This window comes from Podarcis gaigeae, assembly GCF_964106915.1.
Source record: "Podarcis gaigeae genome assembly, chromosome: 15".
Lineage (NCBI taxonomy): Eukaryota > Metazoa > Chordata > Lepidosauria > Squamata > Lacertidae > Podarcis > Podarcis gaigeae.
Genome location: NC_139692.1, coordinates 27,866,553 through 27,890,561, shown reverse-complemented (window position 1 = coordinate 27,890,561; position 24,009 = coordinate 27,866,553). Strand labels below are relative to the sequence as shown.

Sequence of the window (24,009 nt, the reverse complement as noted above, 5' to 3'; positions counted from 1 at the left end):
GAAAGGCAAATGTAGCTCTCCAGGTTCCCCTATCTGGCCCTCAGCATCCTCCCTCTGCCACACCCCCATTGGTCCGCCATTGCATCTTCCTTGAGTGTTTTTGCCTTGCTGGGATGTGCCCTTGAACTCCAATGCCTCTTGCATGTCTGGATGGAATTAAGTGGCGTGTACAAACTAGTCCACTGTACAAAGTTAATCTCTTTGCCCCTCCCACTTTTCCTCTGGCCCCACCCACCACTGGAACATAACCCTTGGGCTGAAAAAGTTCCCCCAGCTTTTACCAGTCTCATGGGGTAACCCACAGGATCTTATAAAGAGCTCTCACACATGCTCAGCTTCCGTCCAGATTTCTAATATGTTGAGCAATTTCCACTTTGAGACTTGCCAAATGCATAACTAAATCTCAAGCTATTAAAAAACCCCCAAAACTACAGTCCAACACACTTCTGGTAAACTCTCCAGCAGCTCCCTTTGATGGGAGCCAGATGGGATAAGAACTGAGAAAGGGACGGGAACTAGTCCCTCTCTCTCCTGGTTAGCAAACCATCACTTGAGAAAATGATAAGATAAGTTGCACTAAGTTTAAAATAAGTGCCTGACAACTCATCTGTAGCACTTTCTTGCATACGTAGTGAAACTAATGGTTTTCACACCTAACTGCACTGGATCATACAGAAGAGGGTCCCCCAACAATTAAAGGTTGTTTGCCAGCCTTCTTTAGCAAACCAGAAGCTAGTCACTAGGCGCAGTCTCTTAAATGCCAATGACACCTGACCGCGTGGAGCCTTTCACCCCTGGTGACAATGCAAGATTTCAGCCCAAAGGATAGAAACCTTGCAGAGGGCTATATGTTTGCTCCAACAAGTTGATTTAAGAACTTAAGAGTCCTGCTGGATCAGGCCAGGGGCTCATCTAGTCCAGGAACTGAGCACAACATATTGTGTTCTATTGGCTGCAAACCCGTTTGCAAGGGTATCAGGTCATAGATAGCGTAGGATGCATGAAACCCAGTATAGCAGAATGACTCACTTTGGTTCTTAAAATAGGCCTTAGCTATATGATTTCACCTCCTGTTCACCCTGAAAGCTTGCACAGCTAGGATGGTAGTTTACATTCCAGACAGTCTCTCTATTACAGCACTTAGTCTACGGGACTGCAAGTTGGCCTTCATCCATGTGCGCAGAAAGTTCCTCATGAGCATGGGAAGCATTTCCCTTATAAACGATAAGGCCAATGTGCCCTTTGGATCCCGCCTGGTGTCTGAAAATCACATGTACACAGACATGGAGAAATAACAACACAAAAGTAGGTGCTTACTCCATAAAACATTAATATTTTAATGAAAAATCTTATCATGTTTCTATCCAAAGACACTCAAAACTAGTTTTTCTTCCCTCTCAATTTTGACTTATTAATGGGACCAGTCTGGAGATTTTTTTTGTTTTTGAACTTTTTTTTAAAGATTAAACAACCAGGCTAGCAAAAAAGGTACCCAATACATATTCTTCTTATATCAAACAAGCTAATATTTCAGTACAAGGTAACTATACAGAATATATACATCACACAGAGAATCACAAAAGCGAACACTACAGGCTCAGAACAGATTTTGAAAAAACCATGATATTCACATTGATTACAAGAACTCTAAAAATGATTGTAACAGTGAAACGGCACTTTAGTTTACAAAAAGTCACAAAAATATATATATAGCCACCAAGAACTATGGGTTCCTGAAAAATACTAATAGCCAGATATAGTATATAAAATGCAAAGTGTATTTCAACATTAAAAATAAAACCAAACCCAAAAAACATTTTTTTTCTCCATTAAGTTCAATAAACATGCCAAGTAGCCTAGCTGTGGTCGGCACGGACGAGAAAAGCTGTATGAGATGGGCAGCTGGTGACTGAAGACTGGCACAGTTAGAAAGGGGAGGGAGTCACACACACAGTGGCTGGGGAGCCCCTTGAGAGTTCAGTTCACATTCCCAGATCCATCTTTACTCCCTTCCCTTCAAGGATTCTACAAAGGCCCAGAGACAAGACAGCACTGCAAAGGTGGGGGGGCCTGGAAGCACTCTCCAGCTTCCGTTGGGGGGTGGGGTGGAAGTCAGAATAAAGCTGTCAGCATGCGGGCAGCCGAAACCAAACCAAACTGCACCACCCTTCTGAGGTCTCTCTAACCCCGTCCAGAAAGGAGGTCACAAGAGTGCTGCTGGAGAGCATCATCGAGGTGGGCAGGCCCCTGGGAGAGATTCACGAGACCCGCTGAAGTACTCTTGATACCACACAGAGAAATTAAAATAAAAACAACAACACACCACAGAGCTTTAAAACCAGTTATCTTGCATTTAAAAATATTTGCATCATTTCTTTTTAAAATTACCAGCTTTTATTCTATGATGAGCTCCAGTATTTATTTATTTCTAATATTACTCTGCTTCCCAGCCAAATGTGACCCCCGAAAGCCTTGAATGGCAGAGTATACGCCTGAATCCAAGCAGGAAACATAGGGCAAGGACTGTTAACTTTGTTTGTTTGTTCTGTTTGTTTCTGGGATAAGAAAAGCAAGCCTTTATTTTCTGCAGAAAGGCAACTTAGGAGCAAAAATTGCCTCTGTTATAGTGATCCTCATCCAAACCATTCCTGGTGCACTACGTTCTGCAGACTTTTAAGAAAAAGGCAGAGGAACAGGATCTAACCCTCTGCCATCTTCTACCTTAAGGCTGGTGAAGAAAAATTAGTAACAATCCCTCCCCCCAAAAAATCTGACCAAAGCCACTATTTTAAAATTTGCAAATGCATTGTTAAAAAAATACAGTTTTAATCTCTTTTGGGAACTGGGGCCTAGGGACTTTCATTTTATAAAATATATAATATATATATTCATATATTTTGCTACACTGGCACTGGTTGCTTAAAAACAACACTTTTTCACATTTACACTTTTCAGGCTAAGGATAAGTGCCAAAACTAGAACTAAGGACACAGATACCATGTTCTGTGTTAGAATGGGGAGCAAAGAAAATGGTCAGTCTGAGAAGAGGCTGAACGGTCTTCCAAAAGATGCATAAAAGGCAAAATGAGCCCTAAGCTGGTGGCAAGAGGTTTGCTATATGAAACTGACGTTCCATGTTGCACTTTGGGGGAACATGGTCTCATTTCCCACGTACACATACCCTCTTCATAGGTGTTTGTGGGTTTCACCTCTTGGCACCTGAAACCAGCCTCACTAGTGTGCAACTTCTGAGAGATGAGAAAAATGTCAGGTGTAGATCCTAACTCCCACCTGCGCCCTTTCCAAATTCTGTGTGTGATAACAGACGCTTTTCCTCTGGATAACAATCTCTCTCACACACAAATCATGGAAAGGCTGTACAATATATCCAGATTCTTTGAGTGCTACATCAAATGTGTAGGTCTCACTGAACGACTGCTGGAATAACGTAGGATGGTTAACTGTAAATCCCAACACTACAAAAGCATCACCAAAGAAACTCAATTTTATTATCTTGGGTTGGAAACATCATTGAGCTCCCCCAGTGCAATTCTTATGATGATGCCTTGGAAAAGATGGAAAAGACACAAGCTCAGTGGGATTTAAAACAGGGATGGGCAAAGGTTATTAAGCCTTAAGAAGGGTTGTACATCCAGCTGGTGGCTTTTAGATTACTTCACTGAAGCTCTTTGAAATAGAAGACTGTGGCAGCAACCTGGAGTCATTCTCTTTGCGAGCCCAGGTTGGGATGGATAGATGAAGACCAGTCACTCTTGGGTAAAGAGACTGGTGCTGCAGGAGAAAGGAGGAAATTATTTCTCCACAGCACTGGCCAAACTTTCAAGAAGCCTATAAATACCCCATGGGGCTGACTGTTTGCAACCCCCGAATAAAATATGCTATGCATATAGCTTATTTAAACTAGGCACACTTTAATTGGAAGTAAAGTTTAATTTAAATAAGGGGGGTTATGTTTTCAAGTTCAACATGGTTAAGACCCCAAATTCACCTACGCGATTTCATTTTAAATGCTTCTAACAGACATCTGACTCAGCAAGTTAAGATTTCCAAATGTCAAGGTACAAAAACAAGGACTCTTTTTCACAGATAGGTAGCTCAGTGGAGAGGGGGGTATTCCTTCACCAGGAAACATTTATGTATTACAAAAATGTTTCTTTCTGTGGAAGACAGAACTTTCAACTGATCCTTTACTGGGCTGGGATTTAAAAATACTGAATAAATACAACAAGGTATGGGTTTTTTGTACTGTGACACAACACAGTAGCCCGTAATTCACATAAACAGTAACTATGCTCAATTTTACTTATGAAAGAATAAACTTGAGGTTGAACACACTTTTTATGAATTTCTTCATTTAGTGTTTTCCTTAGTATTACTTCTGATATGAAGTTTCACATCTCCTAAATGTAGATCACCTGCTCCACATTTGCACATATCAAATGTGCAATTTGCACTTGCGAATTATGACTCATAACTGACCTTATAGAGATAAGATGTACTGTGTAGGCAGACCCCCCTCCATCCTCTGGAAAAGAGGTTAAACATTTAGACTCGTTGCCTTAATATGATTTGTGATAAGACAAAACAAAACATTTACCTATTGGAATTTGCTACTTCAAGTCAGTTTCATCCTGCATTTATGGGATAAAATAAATGGACAGTCCAATGCATCCAGAGGACTAATTAAAACTGCGGTACAAACGATTCTCTTTTGTTGATTTTTGTTATATGATGAAACCGTCAAACTTCATACAGGTTCAACCTGAGAAGAGGGACAGAGCCTCAGAGGGGGCGTCTTTTGCTGAAAATAGTGGAAGTGTGATTTTTTATTCTATTTGAAAATCATGGGAAGAAAAACCTAAATCTATTTAACAGAACACTTGTACAAAGAGATGCCTCCTTAGTTTTTTGTATTAGTAGAACATCAAATTTCTTCAAAACTATGATTTCCAACTATTGCTGCATAAAGTATCAGCCCTGCTAATTAACCTCTGCAGTGACTCAATTATTTTTTCCCCTATCAGCCCCCCACTTAAAAAAAAATATTCTTAGTTTGATGATAATGTGAAATTCATTTCATTGGTACCTCCCTCAGATAAATTTCACTTAAAAAAAACATTTGGTGAATTGTGAAGCTTTGATGTGTCAGGATGCTCAAAACCAAACAAATGAGAATTAAATTTCCAAGCCTTACCAACAACAGAAGATGTTGGCAAAAACCCCAAAAACTGCCGGCCTGAAAATGCCCTATCATGTGTTTACAACCTTTTATAAACTCTGCAGGGAGAAATGAAATGGCAAGTCTTTCTGATTATTGCTTGCTGGATCTGTGTATGTAGCCAGAGTAATGGCTTTTATGAAACCAGCTTGGCAAGGGTATAAAAATGTTTTAAAACAGGAAGATTTTATCATTGCTAATAGGCCTTCTGTAAACAACCCCTGTTGGGTTAGAAACTTGGCCTCTAAAAGAAAATAAATTGCTTGCATTATCTAAAAACCGTATAATAAAACCGAAGTGCATACATAGATGTGTAACTGCAAAAGAGTACATTAATGAACAAAAGCTCTTTTGCCTTTTGTAAACTCTCTCCTTGTCGTATATTCATACTACTCCATGGTGTTTAATACAACTAGGACTTCTTGACTACAGAGTTTTTTTATGTACCACTTCGGAGAATGAAATCCAGATAAGGCCATCTGCATGAACAGTTTCTAAAAAGGAGCGGCATGTCAGAGGTGAGCATACCTAGGCATGTTCCCCTTTGCTTTGCCAAAGCCAATCAATCATCCGCTTCTAAAAACAGAGATCTTGTAAGCTTTAGAAACAGTATAGTAAGCATGCCTTAAAGAAAAGCACAGACCAAAATTATTCCTTCTAAACAATACATGAAGGTCTACCAACGCAGGCAAATTTTTCTCTTCCATACTTGTTGTTTTTGTGTGTGTGTGTGTGTGTGTGTGTGTACGTACTCAAAACTCATCATTTTAAGCACCATTAATTTTTCTTCCTGCACCAGAAATCCTGCAAAAATGGGGTGAGCGAAGCAATCCATTAACAATTAGGTCTAAACTGCAGAATGAGAAACCACAAATGTAGTTTGAGTGTGCTTAGCTTTCCTTTAAAAGTGCATGTGATGTTCTGATAGAACCTTACTGTGCATTTCAGTCTTAAAATGTTTCCACAGAAGTGCGTGTTTGGCTGTGAAGAATAGTGTAATATCTTTTGCAGTTTATGGTTTTAACAGCATAGCTTACAAAATTAAAAAGGGGTACATTCTCGCCCCCCTCTTTTCTGAAAATTAAATTAAAATGTACAAGACCAAACACAGGCACTTTCCAAAAAGACAAAAATGAAACCAAACTGCGGACTTATTCAATAGTGATAGACGAGAGCCCTGGTTTCGGGGGGTCATCCCGGCTCACGTCGGCACTTGCAGTCGTCTTTGGCTGCTCTGGCATGTCTTCTTCCTTTTCTGCCAACCCACCCAGAGGCCCCAAGGGGAAAGTGCTTTCACAATTCTGAGTTGATGAAACCTGTGAAATGACAGGCATTTGGACAGAGGAGCTGCTTTCAAATCCATGCTCTCCTAGCTCATACTGGCCAAGGGTCTCTTCCTGTTCTTGGTTTAAGTAGTCCGGTACTAGGAAATCACTAGAAGGGAGGTCAAAGGTTAAGAGAGACAGTTACTTGTTAGTGAAACATTCAACATGCTTGTGCTAGCTACAGCATGTCGTAAGGCAACGATCAAACTAACTTCACAGCATGGCCTCAGGAAAAGCTGCCATTAAGAACTAAATCTCTATTTTATGGCTCTCATGCCTTTCAAAGGTGCTGTGTGACACCTGTGTTATATAACATGCTAGGTCACTCCTTTAGAGCAGCTTGTCCCGTGACTCTAGCATGGTTATTGTCTTCATGCTACCACAAAGCTTTTTTTTCCAAATGTTTGTGCTAGCATGGAGAATTCCAACATGCAGCAGTCCCACAAGCTTTCTGCATTTAAGCTGAAACTTGTGAACTGCCCCCAAATTGCAGTGATATCATGCAAAACTACAGAAGGTCTATTTTGTATTCCACTCCCCACTCCCCGGTGGTAATTTCGTTATCTGGGCATAGGTTCAAACCTGGCCACCCATCAAGACATATGAAAAACACACAGTACAATCAAAGTGCAATCATGCCCCCAAAAGATGGGAAAAGATTTCGTGTTTGTCTGCTTTGAAAAAAGAGGAACCAGTAAGGAAGCAGACCTAAATAAAATAATATAGAAAACAAAACAAGTATCAGGCCTATGAATCGTATTCACCCCACCCTTATCCCTGGCAGAGATAGCCCCATACTAAGCTAGTTGCTCTGGGGCCAATGGCCATGAGTTGAGGATGATGGAGTTGTAAACCATAACATCTGGAGGGCACCACACTAGCTGCCTCTACTCTGGGGGAAGCTGCAGCATGGGGAAAAGGCGGTTGTGGATAATTTTGCCAGGGAAAAGGCCATGGTGGGCATGAGACCCTCAGTTCTCAACCTGATTGTTTCACTCTCCCATGACACTGGGTGGTCTTGTATTGCAAAGTCAGGGCTTATCCACACTTAATTTTCCTCTGTTCCATGTCTGAGCACCCTATTTTTACTCTGGAGTTGTTCCCATGAAAACTCGCTTTTCAAAGCCCTGAAAATCTGCAGAAAACCTGAATTGACGTTTGCTCCGATTCAGCTTTAAAGAGCAGGTTTTCATGGGGAAAGCTCGGGGCAAACAAAACAAAACAAAACAAAACAAAACAAAACAAAACAAAACAAAACATTAAAGCACAGGCTTTAATGAAAAGAGCAGGGCAAAAGGTAAGTGTGGATAAACCTTAATGGGTGAAACCCAATGAAAAATATTTTTGTTGTACTAGGATTTCAAAATTTAAAAACAATATTTGGAAGTTTGGACAATTCAATTTTTTTGAAGTGGGAGTGGGAAACTTAAAGAGACACTGAAATGTATCTGCTACCCAAGAAAATTAATCATAAAAGGGCTCTGAGAAAACAAAAGTTAAACAAAAATACATACCAGCATTTTGATCTGTGACAAAATCAAAAACCAAAATGGCATACATAAAAAAAAAGTTTTGAAACAAAAGGTTCCTTAAGTTTACTGTTTTGAGGTCAATTGTTGTTTAGTTGTTGTCTTTGTCTACTGTTTTGAGGTCAATTACATGGTCAAGTTTGTGGTCAAGTTTACTGTTTTGTGGTCAATTACATATTAGAGAAAACTGATATTAGAAGTAAAGAATAAAGGGTTGTAACAAACATTTCTGTGTGGTAGGCTTTAAAGGGTGCCCTACCAAGTAGAAGACAGTCACTATAAAGCCATATCAATTCAATTATTTTCAATGGGAGATTTATTTAAGTATTTGCTGAATGTCCGGTGTAATCAACTTTGGTTGGTACCCTTCCTTTCTGAAACTGGGAGGGCTATCCATTTCACGTCAGCTGAAATTAATTCCCAGTCAAAAAGTAGTATTGAAACATAACTAGACATTGCAAACCAGATCAGCCACATTTGGATGCAGCTGTTAAAACAGTTATGAAAACAAAGGCAAGAAGATGGGAATACCCTATTCAACACTGCTAACCTCCTCATGGATACTCCTGGTCAGTAAACAGAGGGAATATTAATGTGAGGCAGTCTAAAGGCAACATCCTGCCCTGATTATGTGATATATAGAATATATACAGTTTTTTACAACCCCAAAAGCAGAATAGAGATTATTGGTGACAAGGATGCAGTAGCCCACCGGATTGCAATAAACTGGCAACCCGGTGGAAAAAGATACTACAGGCTGCCCCAAACACAGGAAGAGATGGTTCAGGAATAATAAAAAAGGCATGTTTCCCTGATAGGTTTTTTGCGGTGCACCTCACCTGCTCTGGAAGTAGTTTGCTAGCTCTGACGCTTCATGGTTCAGACTCCTCAGATGAACGATTAAATTTCCAGAGTTGGTGAACATGGCGCCACATGTTTTGCACTCGTAAATCCGAGGCTTGCGGATAATGTGCCGGGAAACCCGCATGTGGTGTTTATATTCCCCGAAGGAAGTGAAAGTGGCACTACATATCTGGCACCGGAAACAGCGTTTACCTTCGTGCTTCAGGCGATGCATCTTTAGCGAATAAGCCCGGGTGAACTTTTTCCCACAACGGTCACACTGAAATGGTTTAATGCCTGTGGGAAGACAGAGAAGAAGGAAATTGATTCTCCCCAACTTAAGCCAATGAGGGGCAAACTCCATTCTTCACGGACTGTAAGGGCAGAAGCTCTACCTATTAACACGGAAACTGCTTTCTGAAGCTTCTAAGAGCTGTCAAAGGCTGGAAGTAATAGCAGTGGTTTTTCAAAAAGCTGGGAATATGAATCTTTCAATTAGATATCAATCAGCTGCAGGATACATAACTTAAATCTGATGTACAGTGTTGGAGCAATAATGCATGCTTGGGAATTTTGTTATGCTTGCAAGAATGCTTTCGGTCGGCCACAGTGCAACATTCTTTGCACTCTTCTCCTCATGGTAGACAGATGTTAAGACTAAGCAGTCTTTCCTCTCTGCTCTTGATTATACAGGTTGACTGAAAATGCACTCTGAAGTTGCAATCCTATGCACACCAGCTAGGAGAAAGTCCTACTGAACTCCATATGTGGTATGTGCAGAGGGGACAAGTTCCAATCACTTCTCCCCTCTGCATATCTCCTAAACCTGTTCCATGAACCCCCTAGAGTAGATTTAAGGGGCACAGGAGGACATGGGAGAAGTCCTGTTGCATAAGCAGACCTTGTTCTGCGCACTCAACAACTTAATTGAACCCCACGCATTGGAACTTCTGAGTAGACATGCAGAGGATTGTGTTGTTCAGTTTTATTGTTTTAACAGCTCCAAACCCTTATGAAAGCATCTCTGTGCATCATTTTAATTTATTTTTCCTAGGAAGGCTTTGAACTCCTAGCGATAAGGCTCCAATGTGGAAGAATGTTAGCCTAGCTATTGTTATTATTTATAATTATTATTAATAATATTTTCAAGGGCCAGCACCAGCAAGGATATGGCTGCTGAGTGAAAAAAGATGTTGCATGCTCTTCAAGTCACATGCGGGTTGCGATCAAACAATGCATTTCAGAAGCACAATGTGGAAGGTCCTTACCTGAGTGGATGAGCATGTGCTGTTTTAAGTTCTGAATACGGGTGAATCGAACACCACAGGTGGGACACTGAAAAGGTCTATCAGGGCCATTTGGGCTGGGTCTCTCTGTGCTACTGGTTGAAGGAGCAATATAGAGCTGGTAAGGATACTGGACATTCTCCAATCTGAAGAGGCAAGCAATCACTCTTTTAGAGGGAGATCAAGGAGAAAAATGTAAAATACCTAAACGCAAATATGAATGTATATACAAACAACAATGAAACCTCAACAACAAATTCAGAAGCAAAACTGAAGTTCATTCTGCTAAACTGTATTAAATCCCTCAATCTCCTAAAAGACTGTTTTGGCTGCAGTGGAATTCTTATGGAAACTAATGAACAGCATGCTGGTAGTCAATGCATGAAAACGAATAATTTGTATTAAAATACTGTCACAGTGAATTTGCAACTGAATCATTGCTAAAGTAAGCCTTTCAGAAAACTGGTTACATTTGTGATGGGCTAGTAAAATCAAGAGTGCAGCTGCAGTGTCTGGACCGAGAACCAGGCTTAAATCCCACCTCTCATCTGAATTGCTCGGGTGGCCTTGTACAAGTCACAACAGCAGTGACTTACCTCACCATGCTGTTAAAATTATTTATGAATTTGTACCCACTGATTTTATATAGAATCAATGCAGTACAAAATAAAATAAACGACCAAATAAAACCAAAAGCAGACGATTATACAATAAGAGACTGATAGTTCTGAGACTGCACACTCCTTCCCCATACCCCAGCTCAAGGTTTACCTGCCAGCCTCAACCAAGGTTGAAGATTGGCATATGAACTGTTGATACAATGATAATGGTATTTAGTACATGCAATTGGTTATGACTTTGGTATTCAATCACCTTTCCCCCATGGTGTAACAGGGGAGTTAGGTTAGGCTGAAAATTGGTGACTGATCCAAGGTTACCCAGCAAGCTTTCTGACTAAAAGAAATTTGACCTTCTGGGTCCAAAACTACCACACTGGCTGTTTTATTCTGGAAGGCTTTTGGGAACTTTTTTTTCCTTAAAGGAAAGGCTTTTAACAGTGCCATGCTGTTTTTATTATCTGTATTTTAATAAATTTGTTTTTTTAACATGGCTTTAATTCTATTATAGTTTAATAACTTTTTAACAATTATCTTTTATATGTTTTTAGCTTTTTGTATTTTATCTGTGTTGTTTTAAATTCTGTAAGCTGCCTTATGTTCCAGTCTGGAGAAGAGGCAGGATACTACTAATAATAATACAATAAATAATAACAATGCCCCTCCTCTATTCTTTAGTTAAAATCTCAACCTCGGAACCATTTCAGCACATAATCAAGCACTAACATTCACAGCCTTTCTAAATCATGTGATCCATTAGATATGAACTGTATCTTACTCTGCACAGAAATTGCATACATGTGTGCAGTCTCACAGCATTTTAGGCCCTGCAGAACACTTCTCACACTGTGTGTGTACGTACCGGTCATCATCATCTGCATGAACGTTACCACCAGAGGTACTCTGGAGTGTTGGCAATCCCTCAGTGACCCCTTCATCTATTGAACCTAGGCAGTTAAAGAAACAACACACATTAATCTTCAGTTTAATAGAAGCATGTATGTACCAAGATATATAATCAGCTCCGTAAGAACTTTACTACTTCGATTACACATTTCAAAAGCCAATGATTGCAAGGATGGCTTAATAAATAGTTCAATAATAAGAATGTGTGTCTCAAAATAACCGACTAAAATCACAATCTGGGCCTGGGAACTACCTATCCACGTTCTGTTATTTTTATCTGCCCTAGATACTGATATGGTTGGAGTTGTATTAAGCTTTCTATCTTGATTTTATTTTGGACCTACTTGTAGAGAGAGAGTAAGTTAAAAGTATTTTTCTGAAAAATAAAAAATATACTTTTTATCTAGCTGTAAATTAATCTATCAACTCAGATTTAAGTAGAAAATACCTTGAGAGGGATATCAAACTGACATGTTAAATGGTGCAATGCATGCAGAAAGAGGCAAAGACCAAGTGCCCAACTAAAAAGTAGTCTCTGAAGTCCACATCTTTTTCTCACAAGCTCCCTCTTCTGTGCCCCCCCAAACATGATTTGTTGTGTGCACAATACACTCCCAAGCAACCTAAACACAATGACCTGTCTTCTATGCAGTAAGTTTAGAACACTACTATGCACAGAGGCAAATACTTGTTTTACTCAGTCTACATTTAATTCTTTGTATCTCCCAAATCATAATTGTAGCATATCATAAATATTCAAAACAGAAAAAAGGAACAGCTATTTTATTAAATCATATTAGAGATTATGTAATTTAATGTTCTTTTACGGAAAACACTTCTTGGAGAACATCACTGTTGACAGCAAGTGTGGCTTTGGAAAGACGATGCTTAGACATTGATTACTGAGGCTGATAAATTGTGTATGCCTACTTTTCTTGGCCAGACCTTGTCCACCATTCTTAAAGCGTCAGCTCCTGGCTGGCTCATTATTAATCTGAGCCTGTGGTCCTAAAAATACCAGGAAGGCCCATCAAACTCTGTGGGGCTTATTTCTTAGTCAGCACTTAAGTCTACAAAGCCATTTAAATTGTACAAGATCCCTAAGTGAAGATCTATTGTTTAATTATGTTAAGAATTGTAACTTGTTAAGAAAATAAAAACAATGGCTTTGTACACTCATTTGGTTAGCATAGTTTTAACAACTTATTCAGATTGTGATGATTGTGATGATATAAAACAGCAGATTCATAGAGCAAGCTCTAGGCTGCAGGCATAAACAAATAAAAACAAAATAAATGTTAATTACACAGTGGTACCTCAGGTCACGTCACCTTCGGGTAATGTTATTTCGAGTTACGAACTCGACAAACCCAGAAGTTTATACTTTTGGGTTTTGTCATGTGCGCATGTGCAGTAGCGCTCTATTGTGCCGAGTGCATGTGCAGATGTGGTGCCTCCGGATGCAGACTTTTCGGGGTAAGTACGGACCCCCGGGGCGAATTAGGTTCGTATCCGGAGGGTCCACTGTACAGGATGTACTTTATTTATTGAAAATGTCTGCGTGTATGTAGACATTTGCTTGATTTTTAAATCCATTTATTAAACAAAATTGAAACTATTAGGCAACACAGATTATCTCTGTAGTCATCTTCACAATTATAAGTGAAAAATCTGGCAGATGCTGCCAATGGCCCCCTTCCAGCTCTAATCACATGCAAATAAAATATACATATGCAGTAAGTTGCACAATAATGCGGATGGGGATTACCATTCAAATACACAATAAAATGTTCATGCCATCCAAAACGATACAGGGCAGATAAGACTGTATTTTCACTTTGATACATAGCAGAATTATGTCTACTATTCTCAATCTAGTGAGGGATATGTCTGTGTTAAGTCTGATTATGCACCCAGATCTACTTAAATGGATCAGGAAATTAGGTCCCCAATATTGTTTCCTTCTCCTTTTCTCTGAACTCTGCAAAATCTTTCCTCATATTGTCTCCCTTCCTATAAACCAGCTATGAAAAATACTAACTGTTCAGCTGGGTCTCTAAATGTCTGCCTCAAACCTCAATATAAAGGTAATTCCTCAACCTTTAGCCTTCCTCTGCTATCTCAATACTATTAATTAAGCTTATGGCCAAGGCAAAGTGGGCTGGGGTGGCCTACGTTTTGTTTTGCATTAAACCAATTATCTTTCCCATTCTGTAACACTGTATCAGCTGTGTTTAAAGCTTCAAGGCCATTTTACTCACTACCAGTTATTTTGTATAAATATTCTAATCATAATAAATTGAGTGCTTCTTGCTCTTTCCCCAAAGCAGGCAAGATCATATTGGCATCTATTGGTTTCTGCTAATTTCCCCCCAAATAAGGAAAGCAATATTGGTATTTACAGAACAACTGTGGCATGCAGTAGTCTCCAGAAAAGTTGTAAGATATGGATGTATATGAATGTGCCTGCAAATGCTAGTCAGGAAGGTGTGACGGAAAAGTTTGATTTTGCTGGGCAGGTTGGTTCACCAAGTGTTTTCTTTTTTCCCTGCCACCAAATGGTTAATGAATGGCAGCTTCCGATTGGCCGGGGTTCCAGGAGAGGTTTTGGAGAGACAGTTTGGAGGTTGGGATAGAGGTTGGGAGATAGGGAGGGAGAGGAGAGGAGAGGGAGTTGGTTCTGGGTAGAAACATCCACTCTGAGGAATATATCAAAGGCTAGAGAAAAGAGTCTCTGCACTTAGTGTGAAGGACAGTGTGTGGTGTCCTGTAAGGGTAATAAGCCAGGAATTAACTGGGAGGCTGAGACTGAGCCAGTAACTTGGAGTAGGGTTGTCAAGGTAAAGGTAAAGGTACCCCTGCCCGTACGGGCCAGTCTTGCCAGACTCTGGGGTTGGTGCGCCCATCTCACTCAAGAGGCCGGGGGCCAGCGCTGTCCGGAGACACTTCTGGGTCACGTGGCCAGCGTGACATCGCTGCTCTGGCCAGAGCCAGAGCCAGAGCCGCACACGGAAACGCCGTTTACCTTCCCGCTAGTAAGCGGTCCCTATTTATCTACTTGCACCTGGGGGTGCTTTCGAACTGCTAGGTTGGCAGGCGCTGGGACCGAACGACGGGAGCGCACCCCACCGCAGGGATTCGAACCGCCGACCTTTCGATCGGCAAGCCCTAGGCGCTGAGGCTTTTACCCACAGCGCCACCTGCGTCCTAGGGTTGTCAAAGGGGTGTGTAACTGACAGGAAGTACCACCTTGTTTAAGAACCAAAGTATTAAGCGGCAACAGCTGTGCAACAACTGAGAAAGAACTGAAGGGAAATAACATTACAATCTGAAGTTTCTTATGTTTTACCCACTTTGTGTCATAAACTTCCTTTGTTAAATAAAATCTTTCTTGTTTCTTTGGTCAAATCATGCCTGAGACTCCAAATTATTAAGTTTTCCCTCACACAAGTCCACAAGATAATCTGGGGTAGTTTGTAGGAATTCGTGGAATTGGGTGTTCTGTCAGGTGGGTGTACTATATTTAAGTGAGGGCGGGCCCAATGGCGCCAGGGGAAAAAGTACCGTTGCACCATCACAGAAGGCATCTAGTTACTTCTGTGCCAAGCATGCAATAATATCCCAGCCAAAAAAGGAAATGATCGTACGCTTAAACTTTTAGTTTAGTGACACAGTGCTACTCTAAAATTGTGTTTTTAAAAGATATTTTACTGAAAATATTTGACAAATATAATTTCTGTATGCCCTCTACCCCCAGTAAACCACAATGCATGATGTGGATTATGGATGAGTAAATAGATTAACCAGAGAAGCATCAGAGACATGTGCTCTTTTAGGACTGCTGCCTGCCTCTTTCTGATGATCTTTATTTTAGAAGTAGGGAAGCTCAAGTAAGGAACAGAGAGCAGTGCAGTCAAGCAAGAATCATCAAAATGCAATCTACGTCTTGAGCAAGAAACCCACCGAAATGAAGTTATGCAACATGCTTAAACAGTATTTATTTCATAGGAGATAGTGAACCTCCTAGTGGACTGCACCCCTAATCTTCAAGGACTCCAAAGACAGCCACCCTGCAGAGAACATTCTGTTTGCTGGTGCCTTGTGTAGTTACTAACGGCAGCCAGCAAGGAGCCTGTTCTGAAGAACGTCAGAAGAAACTCCTGAGGGCCTGAACCTTGAACAGTGCCCCCAGACAACCAGCATCTTCTTGAAATCCCATTTTACAGGACTGGTAAGAAAAAAGGAGCAATTGAAGAAGAGAAGTCACAAAGCAGACATTACCGCGGGGCCCCCCCAAAGCAGGAATAAACTATAACAAACGAAACTCAAGTACACACCTGATATACAGTCCATCACTGAAACAGATGAGGCAAACAAGTATGCCTCATGCCATACCTTAAGTTAGATACATGTTGATTTTTGAAGTGGCCATGGCTAGTATTGCCTCCCCCCACCCAAATGTATGGGATTATGCCTCCAAATTCCCAAGAAAACTGAATAAAGTTTGACCATCTGCTATAGCAGCTACTTGCTGTGCCAATGGAGTTCCAGCATCAACAAGGACTTCCCCATTCATTTCAATGTGGGACAGATTCTGGGGACATGAAGAACTGCCTGTGACACCAGACAGGAGAAACCCTTTAGATGCTGGTACCCTTGTGGGCTTATATGTATCCAGAGCACCTGCAGAGTTTTAGATCAGATCACAGATCTTTTAGGCTGGCAAGTTGCTGTTTCCCCTTGACGCTGATTTCAGGTGGGGGGTTTTTTTGTCTGCTGAAGCTTCTGTTTTCCTTTAAATGATGCCATAAACTATATTCCACACTTTCCATGTAATGATTTTTCATAACTGATCTCATGTCACTGGCAACTTCTTCCCTGAACTCCCACTTCCATGTGTTTAAGGGCATGGGTCAGATTACATCAGTCAAGTGAACCAACTTCTTGCTAAAGGAAAGCTGCCAAGGGAGAAAGAACACTGTCTCCCCCATTAATTTATAAACCACATTCTCACATTTCTGGCAGATTAGTTATAAAGCGTCTAGCAAGATAATGAATAACACATTCACATTTGTGTGCCTTCAATTCAAAGATTCGCAACTGCTAAAGTCTGCAAAAGCTCTAGTAGGTGAAGCAATTTAATTTGAGCAGAAATACTACCAATATAGAATGTCAACATAAGAGCTATTCAAAGCATGATGCAAAAATAGCAACAGAAATATGTTGAGGCATGTGCCACTGGAAAACTGTTCCTGCTTCCTTAAAGCAACAATGCAGCTGAGGTAGCATGACTGGACGGCTCACACATTTCCTCCCTGAAAGGATCAAGTCAGAGAGACTAGTCACCCCCCACCCTTCAGGCCATAATCATAAGCACACTTCCTAGGGTGTAAGACCCATAGAACTCAATGGGATTTACTTCTAGTTGAGTCCACTCTGGTTTATTTTTATCCCACTTTTCTAGAGGATAAAAAATTCCCACAAAAAGCATTTACTTCTGGGTAAATGTGCTTAGAATCAAACTATAAATGAGATGTTTAGGTTGCAAGACAGAAGATTCAACATTGAGTTGCAAAACCCATCAAAGGTACTTCACACTATTTAGACCAAACAAAATGGTTGAGGAGCAATGAAAAGCAATCAGCGCTATTAGATAGCATTTATAGAAAAGCCTATAGAGCTTGTTTGAAAAAAAGTGTCACTCTATTATTCGAAATATTTACATAACAAGGTGAAGCCTTTATACACAGTATCCAACAATATCCAATAAAACCACAACAAAACATGTAGAGTGACTGTACCTATAGATGATGACTGTGGGCTGATCAAGAGGTCCTCCTGAACTTGTTCGCTTCCTGGAACTGTCTGTTGATCACTCAGAGAACTTTGGGATGCACTGACAGGCTGCGATACTTCCTCATGGACTTCCTCGTCGCTTAACCTTTCCACTTTAACACGCACATCTTCTTCAATGACCAGAGGTGAGCTGGCCTTTGTGCTCTCACAAGTCACATAATCAGCAATTCTTCTAGCTGCTTCAGATGGACCAGGCACTTCTAGAGTCCGAGAATTTTCTACTTGCTTCACCTTCTCTGACTGAAGTCTTCGGTCGATTCCAAAAGGGAAAGTCCAAGGAAAAGCTAAAGAAGAGTCTACAGGGTGACTTCTAGACTCTGCATAGGAAGCTGAAGGATTCAGAACCTGTGGTGAGTTTGTCTGAGTGCTACATTTAAGTGGACTTTCTGGTGACATGACTATGTAGCTTTTACGTTTCCGCCGTGACTCTCTGCAAACAGGAATGGTTCTTTCCACCACACTGCATTCAGAGGAAACTGGAGAAAGGCTGCCATCTCGAGAGGTAAAGTTGCAATTTGCACTGTTTTCCTGTCCTGTATCTAGCACCTTTTCTTGCTGGCTACTAGGAGTGTTCCACAAAATGCTCGACTTCATGAACTCGGAACACGTGCTAGCAACACTGAACATTTGCATATAGCTGGCCGCGGCCAAGACATCAATAATATTTTCTGTGTTAATAGACAATGTTGCTGTGTATGCATATTCCAGAAGAGGCATGAACCCAGTCACTGTCACGTGATGCAGGTCAAGTACACTTTTGCCGTCATCCTCTGCTTGGCCAACCAACTTGGAACGGAAGAAGTCACTGCAGGCAGCCAGTACCACCTTGTGTGCTCTGAAGATTTTGTCTTGGACACGAATGGTGATGTCGCAGAAGTGTCCGTCATTACGCAGCATGTTAAGCTTCCCAAGCATCTCCTGGCTGTGTGCAGGGGAATTGTGGGTAAATGTTTTGACGCCCATTTTCCTCCGATGTTTGCTAGGATCCACAATGCAAGAGATCAAAATGTGCCTAGAAAATAAATAAAAAGTCAACTGTGAAATTAATACTGTCTCACAGTTACTATGAAAAAGGTTCAGTGCTTGGGAATTCATCAGAAAATCTGCCATCACTACCGGTATGTCTTCAAGTCCAACTCCATAGGAATGCCCCAGTAAGTAATTTATTTCTATGCTGCTACAAAGGAGAAACTATTCTGCTAGTTTGCTGCCCACCCCAAATGACAGTATGAGGCTGAAATTCTACATTACTGCTGGTTGAGAGAGGATAAATTACTGACCATAGTTTAATATGTTATGGAAACAAGCCTGCCTGAGCTTCAGGTTCAAGTGCTCCCCATTCTTTTCTTGGGTGTGGTTGCAAGAAGGCAACTGGAATCCATAGGCTGAGGTTACTGAAGTTTATTGAAAAGAAGCCTATGGTTTAGTTGTACATCCAAGCTGGGCCATTAACTTTGGCAGTACAGAGTAAGGATTGTTCTTAACAGCAAGTTCTGAAAAACTGAGAAGTTTCATTTTGGTCATTCACTGATAATTGGGTTAGGGTTGGAATAGGAGCTGGACAGGGCAAAAGGAGCACCAAGGTATCAGGATCTATGATAGTTTAGCTCATAAGAGTGTGACAGACAAGGATTTGTTTGGTGACTCAGGTTGCAATAAAATGTACACTTTCCTGGGCTTAAACCCACCTGAACACAAAAGGGTTTACTTCTAAGTAAAGCATAGAATTGCATTATCATTGCAGGGTTTTTTTTATAAAAAAAAGATTAATTACTGTATCAACAAAGCAAAAATCTGCATCTAAATGCAAGACTATCACCAGTGTGTCTAAAAGTACAAAGTTATGGAAGGAAATAAAAGATCATGCATGTTTAAGGAAGGCTGGCATCTACCATGCATTTTACAGGATAACAACTAAAACTTCATTTTAGTAGCAGTTTAGTTGTCCTGGTAAATTACTCATCACTCTGTTGAAAAACAGCCAATTTTGACCTCATTTTCCTGTCTTGTTCCTGCTTTCTCACTCATCATATTGCAAATTACTTCAAGAGAAAATAATTTGTCTTCTGGAGCACAAAATCAACTGACTAGCATTATGGAGATCACATGGTTCATCTACTTCAATAGCTGAAAATTATGAAGGAAACGCTAACAATATAACAAGGCAAAGACCTACTAGATTGGCTATACATGGATTTAGAATGAAATTGTGCCCCATTTAGAAAAAAAGAATTAAGCACAACATATCTTTTGAATGAAACTGTCTGCAAGAAGACAAAGGTTCTGAATATCTATTAGTCAACATAAAATCGACTTCAATAAGTCCAAAATATTACTGATTATAAACTGATCTTTAAAAACTCCTTCCTTCTAATTTCCCTATCAAGCCCAATGCTGGATTGGGATACAATAAGTCCTGGGCTCCTCTGAATTCCTCATTTTAGGGGTTTCTGCTACCTGGGAACCCACTGGAAGCACTTCTACCAATCTGCCCATTTGACAGGTGTACCGGGAGCTCCACACTGGCGGAGTGACACTGATAGCACTCTGCAGTGTCTAGCAGGACTGGCTGGGGGGAAATCTCTGCCCAGTCCAACACACACACACCCTGGCACAAATCAGGGTCTGGAATGCACCTGTAGTCATGGGAATGATGCGGCAGTGGCTTTAAACATCAACAGCAATTTAATCAAACTAGCCCTAGTACAACTGAGTGGCTGGATGTGGCCAATGGCTTTTCTTTATTCTTCCAGCATGATGGGTCTTCTCATCATTCTTAGCCTAAATAGTAACCCAATCTTCCCTTCCCAACTTTCTTGCCGTAATCTATTAAGTTGTGTTAAGTTTAAGGCATCTAACTAATTACTATAGAATGGTTATGATTTTGTGGGACATTGGTACACTCCTGTGAGGCTAGTGGTTTTAATATATAAATGCTGAGGTGCACAGCACTTGAACGCGCTAGCAAGCAGAGCCTTTAACCCCACTGAAGTATATTCAACCTTTGACTTTCTGCCTTAATCCCATGTCAGAAACTTGCAAATCCAACTGGAGGTCCACATCCTTGGCTCTTTAATTAGCCACAGCTTTTAGACTCTAACCTAGCAGAAAAGAATAATCCTGCCCACTCACTGCAACTTGGCAGGATGATTATGATAGTTGCATCTAAGGGCAATGATAGTTGCATCTAAGGGCAATGACAACAAATCTTTAAACAAAAAGCACACTACTCTTCAGAAACTTTAGCACGGCAAGATGGCTATCACTCCGGTAGTATTTCTAGACCAAGTGAACAAATCACAAGAGATGAGGCTACAACCGTTTTTCAAATCTTGCTGCTTTCAATAATACTCATGGAATTCTAAATATAGCACAACAGGCTCCTTATACAGGAATGGGCATCTCAGGTCAACTGCTTAAGACAGTCTTATCTGTTTAACTCTGTTTAAATGTGGTTAAAAAAGTAAGATACCTAGGGGTAAACATAACAGCCAAAAATCTGAGCTTATTTAAGGATAACTATGAAAAGTGTTGGTCAGAAATTAAAAGGGATCTAGAAGGTTGGTCAAGATTGAAACTTTCCTTGTTAGGCCGAATTGCTGCTATAAAGATGAATGTATTGCCAAAAATGCTGTTTCTGTTCCAGACTTTACAGCTTGTGGATAAAGTGGAGTGTTTCGGGAGGTGACAAAGAGATATCTCCAAATTTGTCTGGCAGGGCAAAAAGCCCAGAATTAAGTTTAAGATACTAACTGATGCTAAAGATAGAGGGGGCTTTGCCCTGCCAGACTTAAGGTTGTATTATGAATCAGCAGCTTTTTGCTGGTTGAAAGACTGGCTGCTTCTGGAAAACACTGATGTTCTAGATCTGGAAGGTTTTAACAATGCTTATGGTTGGCATGCATATTTGTGGTATGACAAGGTTAAAAGTCATAAAGCTTTCAAGAACCATATTGTCAGGAAAGCAGTGTTTAATGTCTGGACAAAATATAAAGACTTATTGGAAAACAAGACCCCAAGGTGGTTATCACCAATGGAAGCTAAGGCTCGGAAAAGACTCAATATGGAGGCCAAATGGCCAAAATATTGGGAAATATTAGAAAAAGATGGAGATAATTGGAGGCTGCAGAGTTTGGAGAAATTAAAAGATAAAGTGCGAGATTGGCTACATTATGCTCAGATCAAAGAGGTTTTTAATTTGGATAAAAAGACAGGTGGAAAAATCGAAGTTAGAAACAGAATTGTTAGAACCTAAGACTAAGGTACTTTCAAGAATGTACAACTTGCTGTTAAAATGGAACACACAAGATGAAACGGTTAAATCACCTATGATAAAATGGGCACAGGACATTGGGTATAATATCATGTTTGCTGACTGGGAAAGGTTATGGACCACCGGTATGAAGTTCACGGCATGTAATGCCTTGAAAGAAAATATTATGAAAATGATATATAGGTGGTACATGACTCCAGGCAAGCTTGCAAAAATATATCATCTGTCTGACAATAAATGTTGGAAATGTAAGGAAACTGAAGGAACGTTCTTTCACCTCTGGTGGACTTGCCCTAGAGTTAAGGCTTTCTGGGAAATGATATATAATGAGTTGAAAAAGGTATTTAAGTATACCTTTCCTAAGAAACCAGAGGCCTTCCTTTTAGGCATTGTTGGCCAGAGGGTGCTAAAGAAGGACCGAACATTCTTTATGTATGCAACAGCAGCAGCAAGGATACTTGTAGCCAAACATTGGAAAACCCAAGACTTGCCCACACTGGAAGAATGGCAGATGCAACTGATAGACTACATGGAACTTGCAGAAATGACCGGCAGAATCCGAGACCTGGGAGAGGAAGCAGTGGAAGAGGACTGGAAGAAATTTAAGGACTATTTACAAAAACATTGCAAATTGTATGAGTGTTAAGAAAGATGCAAGATTGTAAAAAACATGGCACCACTAAGCTAGTTGAAAAGATTATGAACATAAGTGAAATCTAAGAAAAGATAAGTTTTGGATAAATATTATGTCTAAATTAAGTATTTAAGGTTTGGATAAAAGTATCTAAAGCTAGGGACACAATATTGGAAAATTATAAAATAAGAATTGATATAAGGTGATAATTTGCTGGTTAAAGTTTTATAAACCAGGAACGCAGGAACGAGAGATGTGAGGAAGTCCAAAAAGCGAAGAAAATATGTTTATTGTCTAATTGATTCGGTTGTGATATGCTTTTTGTATAAGATGTAAGTGTTTTTCCTTTTTTTCTTTTTTGTTGCTCTTTTGTTTTTTTCTCTTTATTGTACTAAGAAAATCTTTAATAAATATTATAAAAAAAGACAGTCTTATCTGAAAGATAACTTATAAGTATGAACTTTCCAACGCTGTGCTATCCAAAATAAAGCTCAATAGCTCCTGGTAGCTTACATGCAACCCTGCACAATGTCCTACAGAAGTTAGAAGGATCTACTTTATTTAAGGCATGTGGATATTGCTCTTCAAATAATTATGCCAAGACAGTTTACAATGGAAACAAAACAAAACAAAACAATTAAAACCAATGTAACAAATAACACAATTAAAATAACATAACAATAAACTTCAGTCTCCAGTAAAGTACAACCTTCTTTCAATACTGGTCTGTAAGGTACCTGGGTTTCATCCCATGAAGTGCTTTAAAGGATTAAAACTAGCACTGAACTAAAACTAAAACTGAATTGAACATGAGAACAAACAAGTAGCGTACGTTTCTCACAACTAGTAATATGTTCCCAATGGATCGTCTCAGCTAAATTCTCCTCCTCTATTCTGAAATAACTGTATCTTATTAAGAGTCTCAAAGGGCAGTTCTGCCTAACACATTATAGTGGCTTAAATGAGATGTCACTAGTGTGAATCAGCATCTCCCCAAAATCCCTGTCCAGGAGAGGTCACAGCTGAAGTACCAGCCTCAGCTGCTAGAAAGCACTGCGCCACCACAAGGACCCTAAAGCAAACCCAAAAAGGCTTGATCAAGGAGTACTTCTAAGCTGTGAATCTGATTTTCAGAGTAAACTTAATTGACCCTAAGAAACCCCTCTTAAAGGGGAAGTGTCCCAGGAATAAAGAGAAGCCCAAGAACGTAAAAATGGGAAGGAAGACAAAGCTCCCATCCCGAACAAAGAAAACGAACTTCACAAGACTTTCTCAAATAAGGGAGCTGCCCAGCCCCAGCGCCTTTGTCTTATTGTAATTTATTATCATTATCATTACTACTACTACTACTACTACTACTACTACTATTACTATCAGTTGTCTTACATGTGGCTGATGTGAAAAAGGTGGATTTCAACAAGGGGATCATTAAGAAAGGAATTTTAAAAATGCCTTTATGCAAATCTATGCGCCCACATTTGGAATACTGTGTACACTTCTG

At 40.2% G+C, this 24,009-nt stretch overlaps 1 protein-coding gene across 8 annotated transcripts in view; it reads right to left on the bottom strand.

Moving 5' to 3' along the window:
* Nucleotides 1-1,313: 1,313 nt before the first annotated feature.
* Nucleotides 1,314-24,009, bottom strand: part of ZBTB44 (zinc finger and BTB domain containing 44) — a 35,063-nt gene continuing 12,367 nt past the window's right edge. For 4 of the 8 annotated variants that reach the window (XM_083714550.1, XM_083714547.1, XM_083714548.1 and 1 more), the window contains 5 exons: nt 17,547-18,613; nt 11,702-11,786; nt 10,205-10,368; nt 8,933-9,233; nt 1,314-6,673 (listed from right to left, as the gene is read on the bottom strand). In XM_083714550.1, coding sequence (XP_083570676.1) covers nt 6,391-6,673; nt 8,933-9,233; nt 10,205-10,368; nt 11,702-11,786; nt 17,547-18,564 — 1,851 coding nt within the window. In that variant the 5' untranslated portion in view covers nt 18,565-18,613 and the 3' untranslated portion in view covers nt 1,314-6,390. Of the gene's footprint in view, nt 8,163-8,249; nt 9,234-10,204; nt 10,369-11,701; nt 11,787-17,546; nt 18,614-24,009 lie in introns of all 8 variants that reach the window. The other 4 variants (XM_083714553.1, XM_083714551.1, XM_083714552.1 and 1 more) reach the window with 2 other exon arrangements.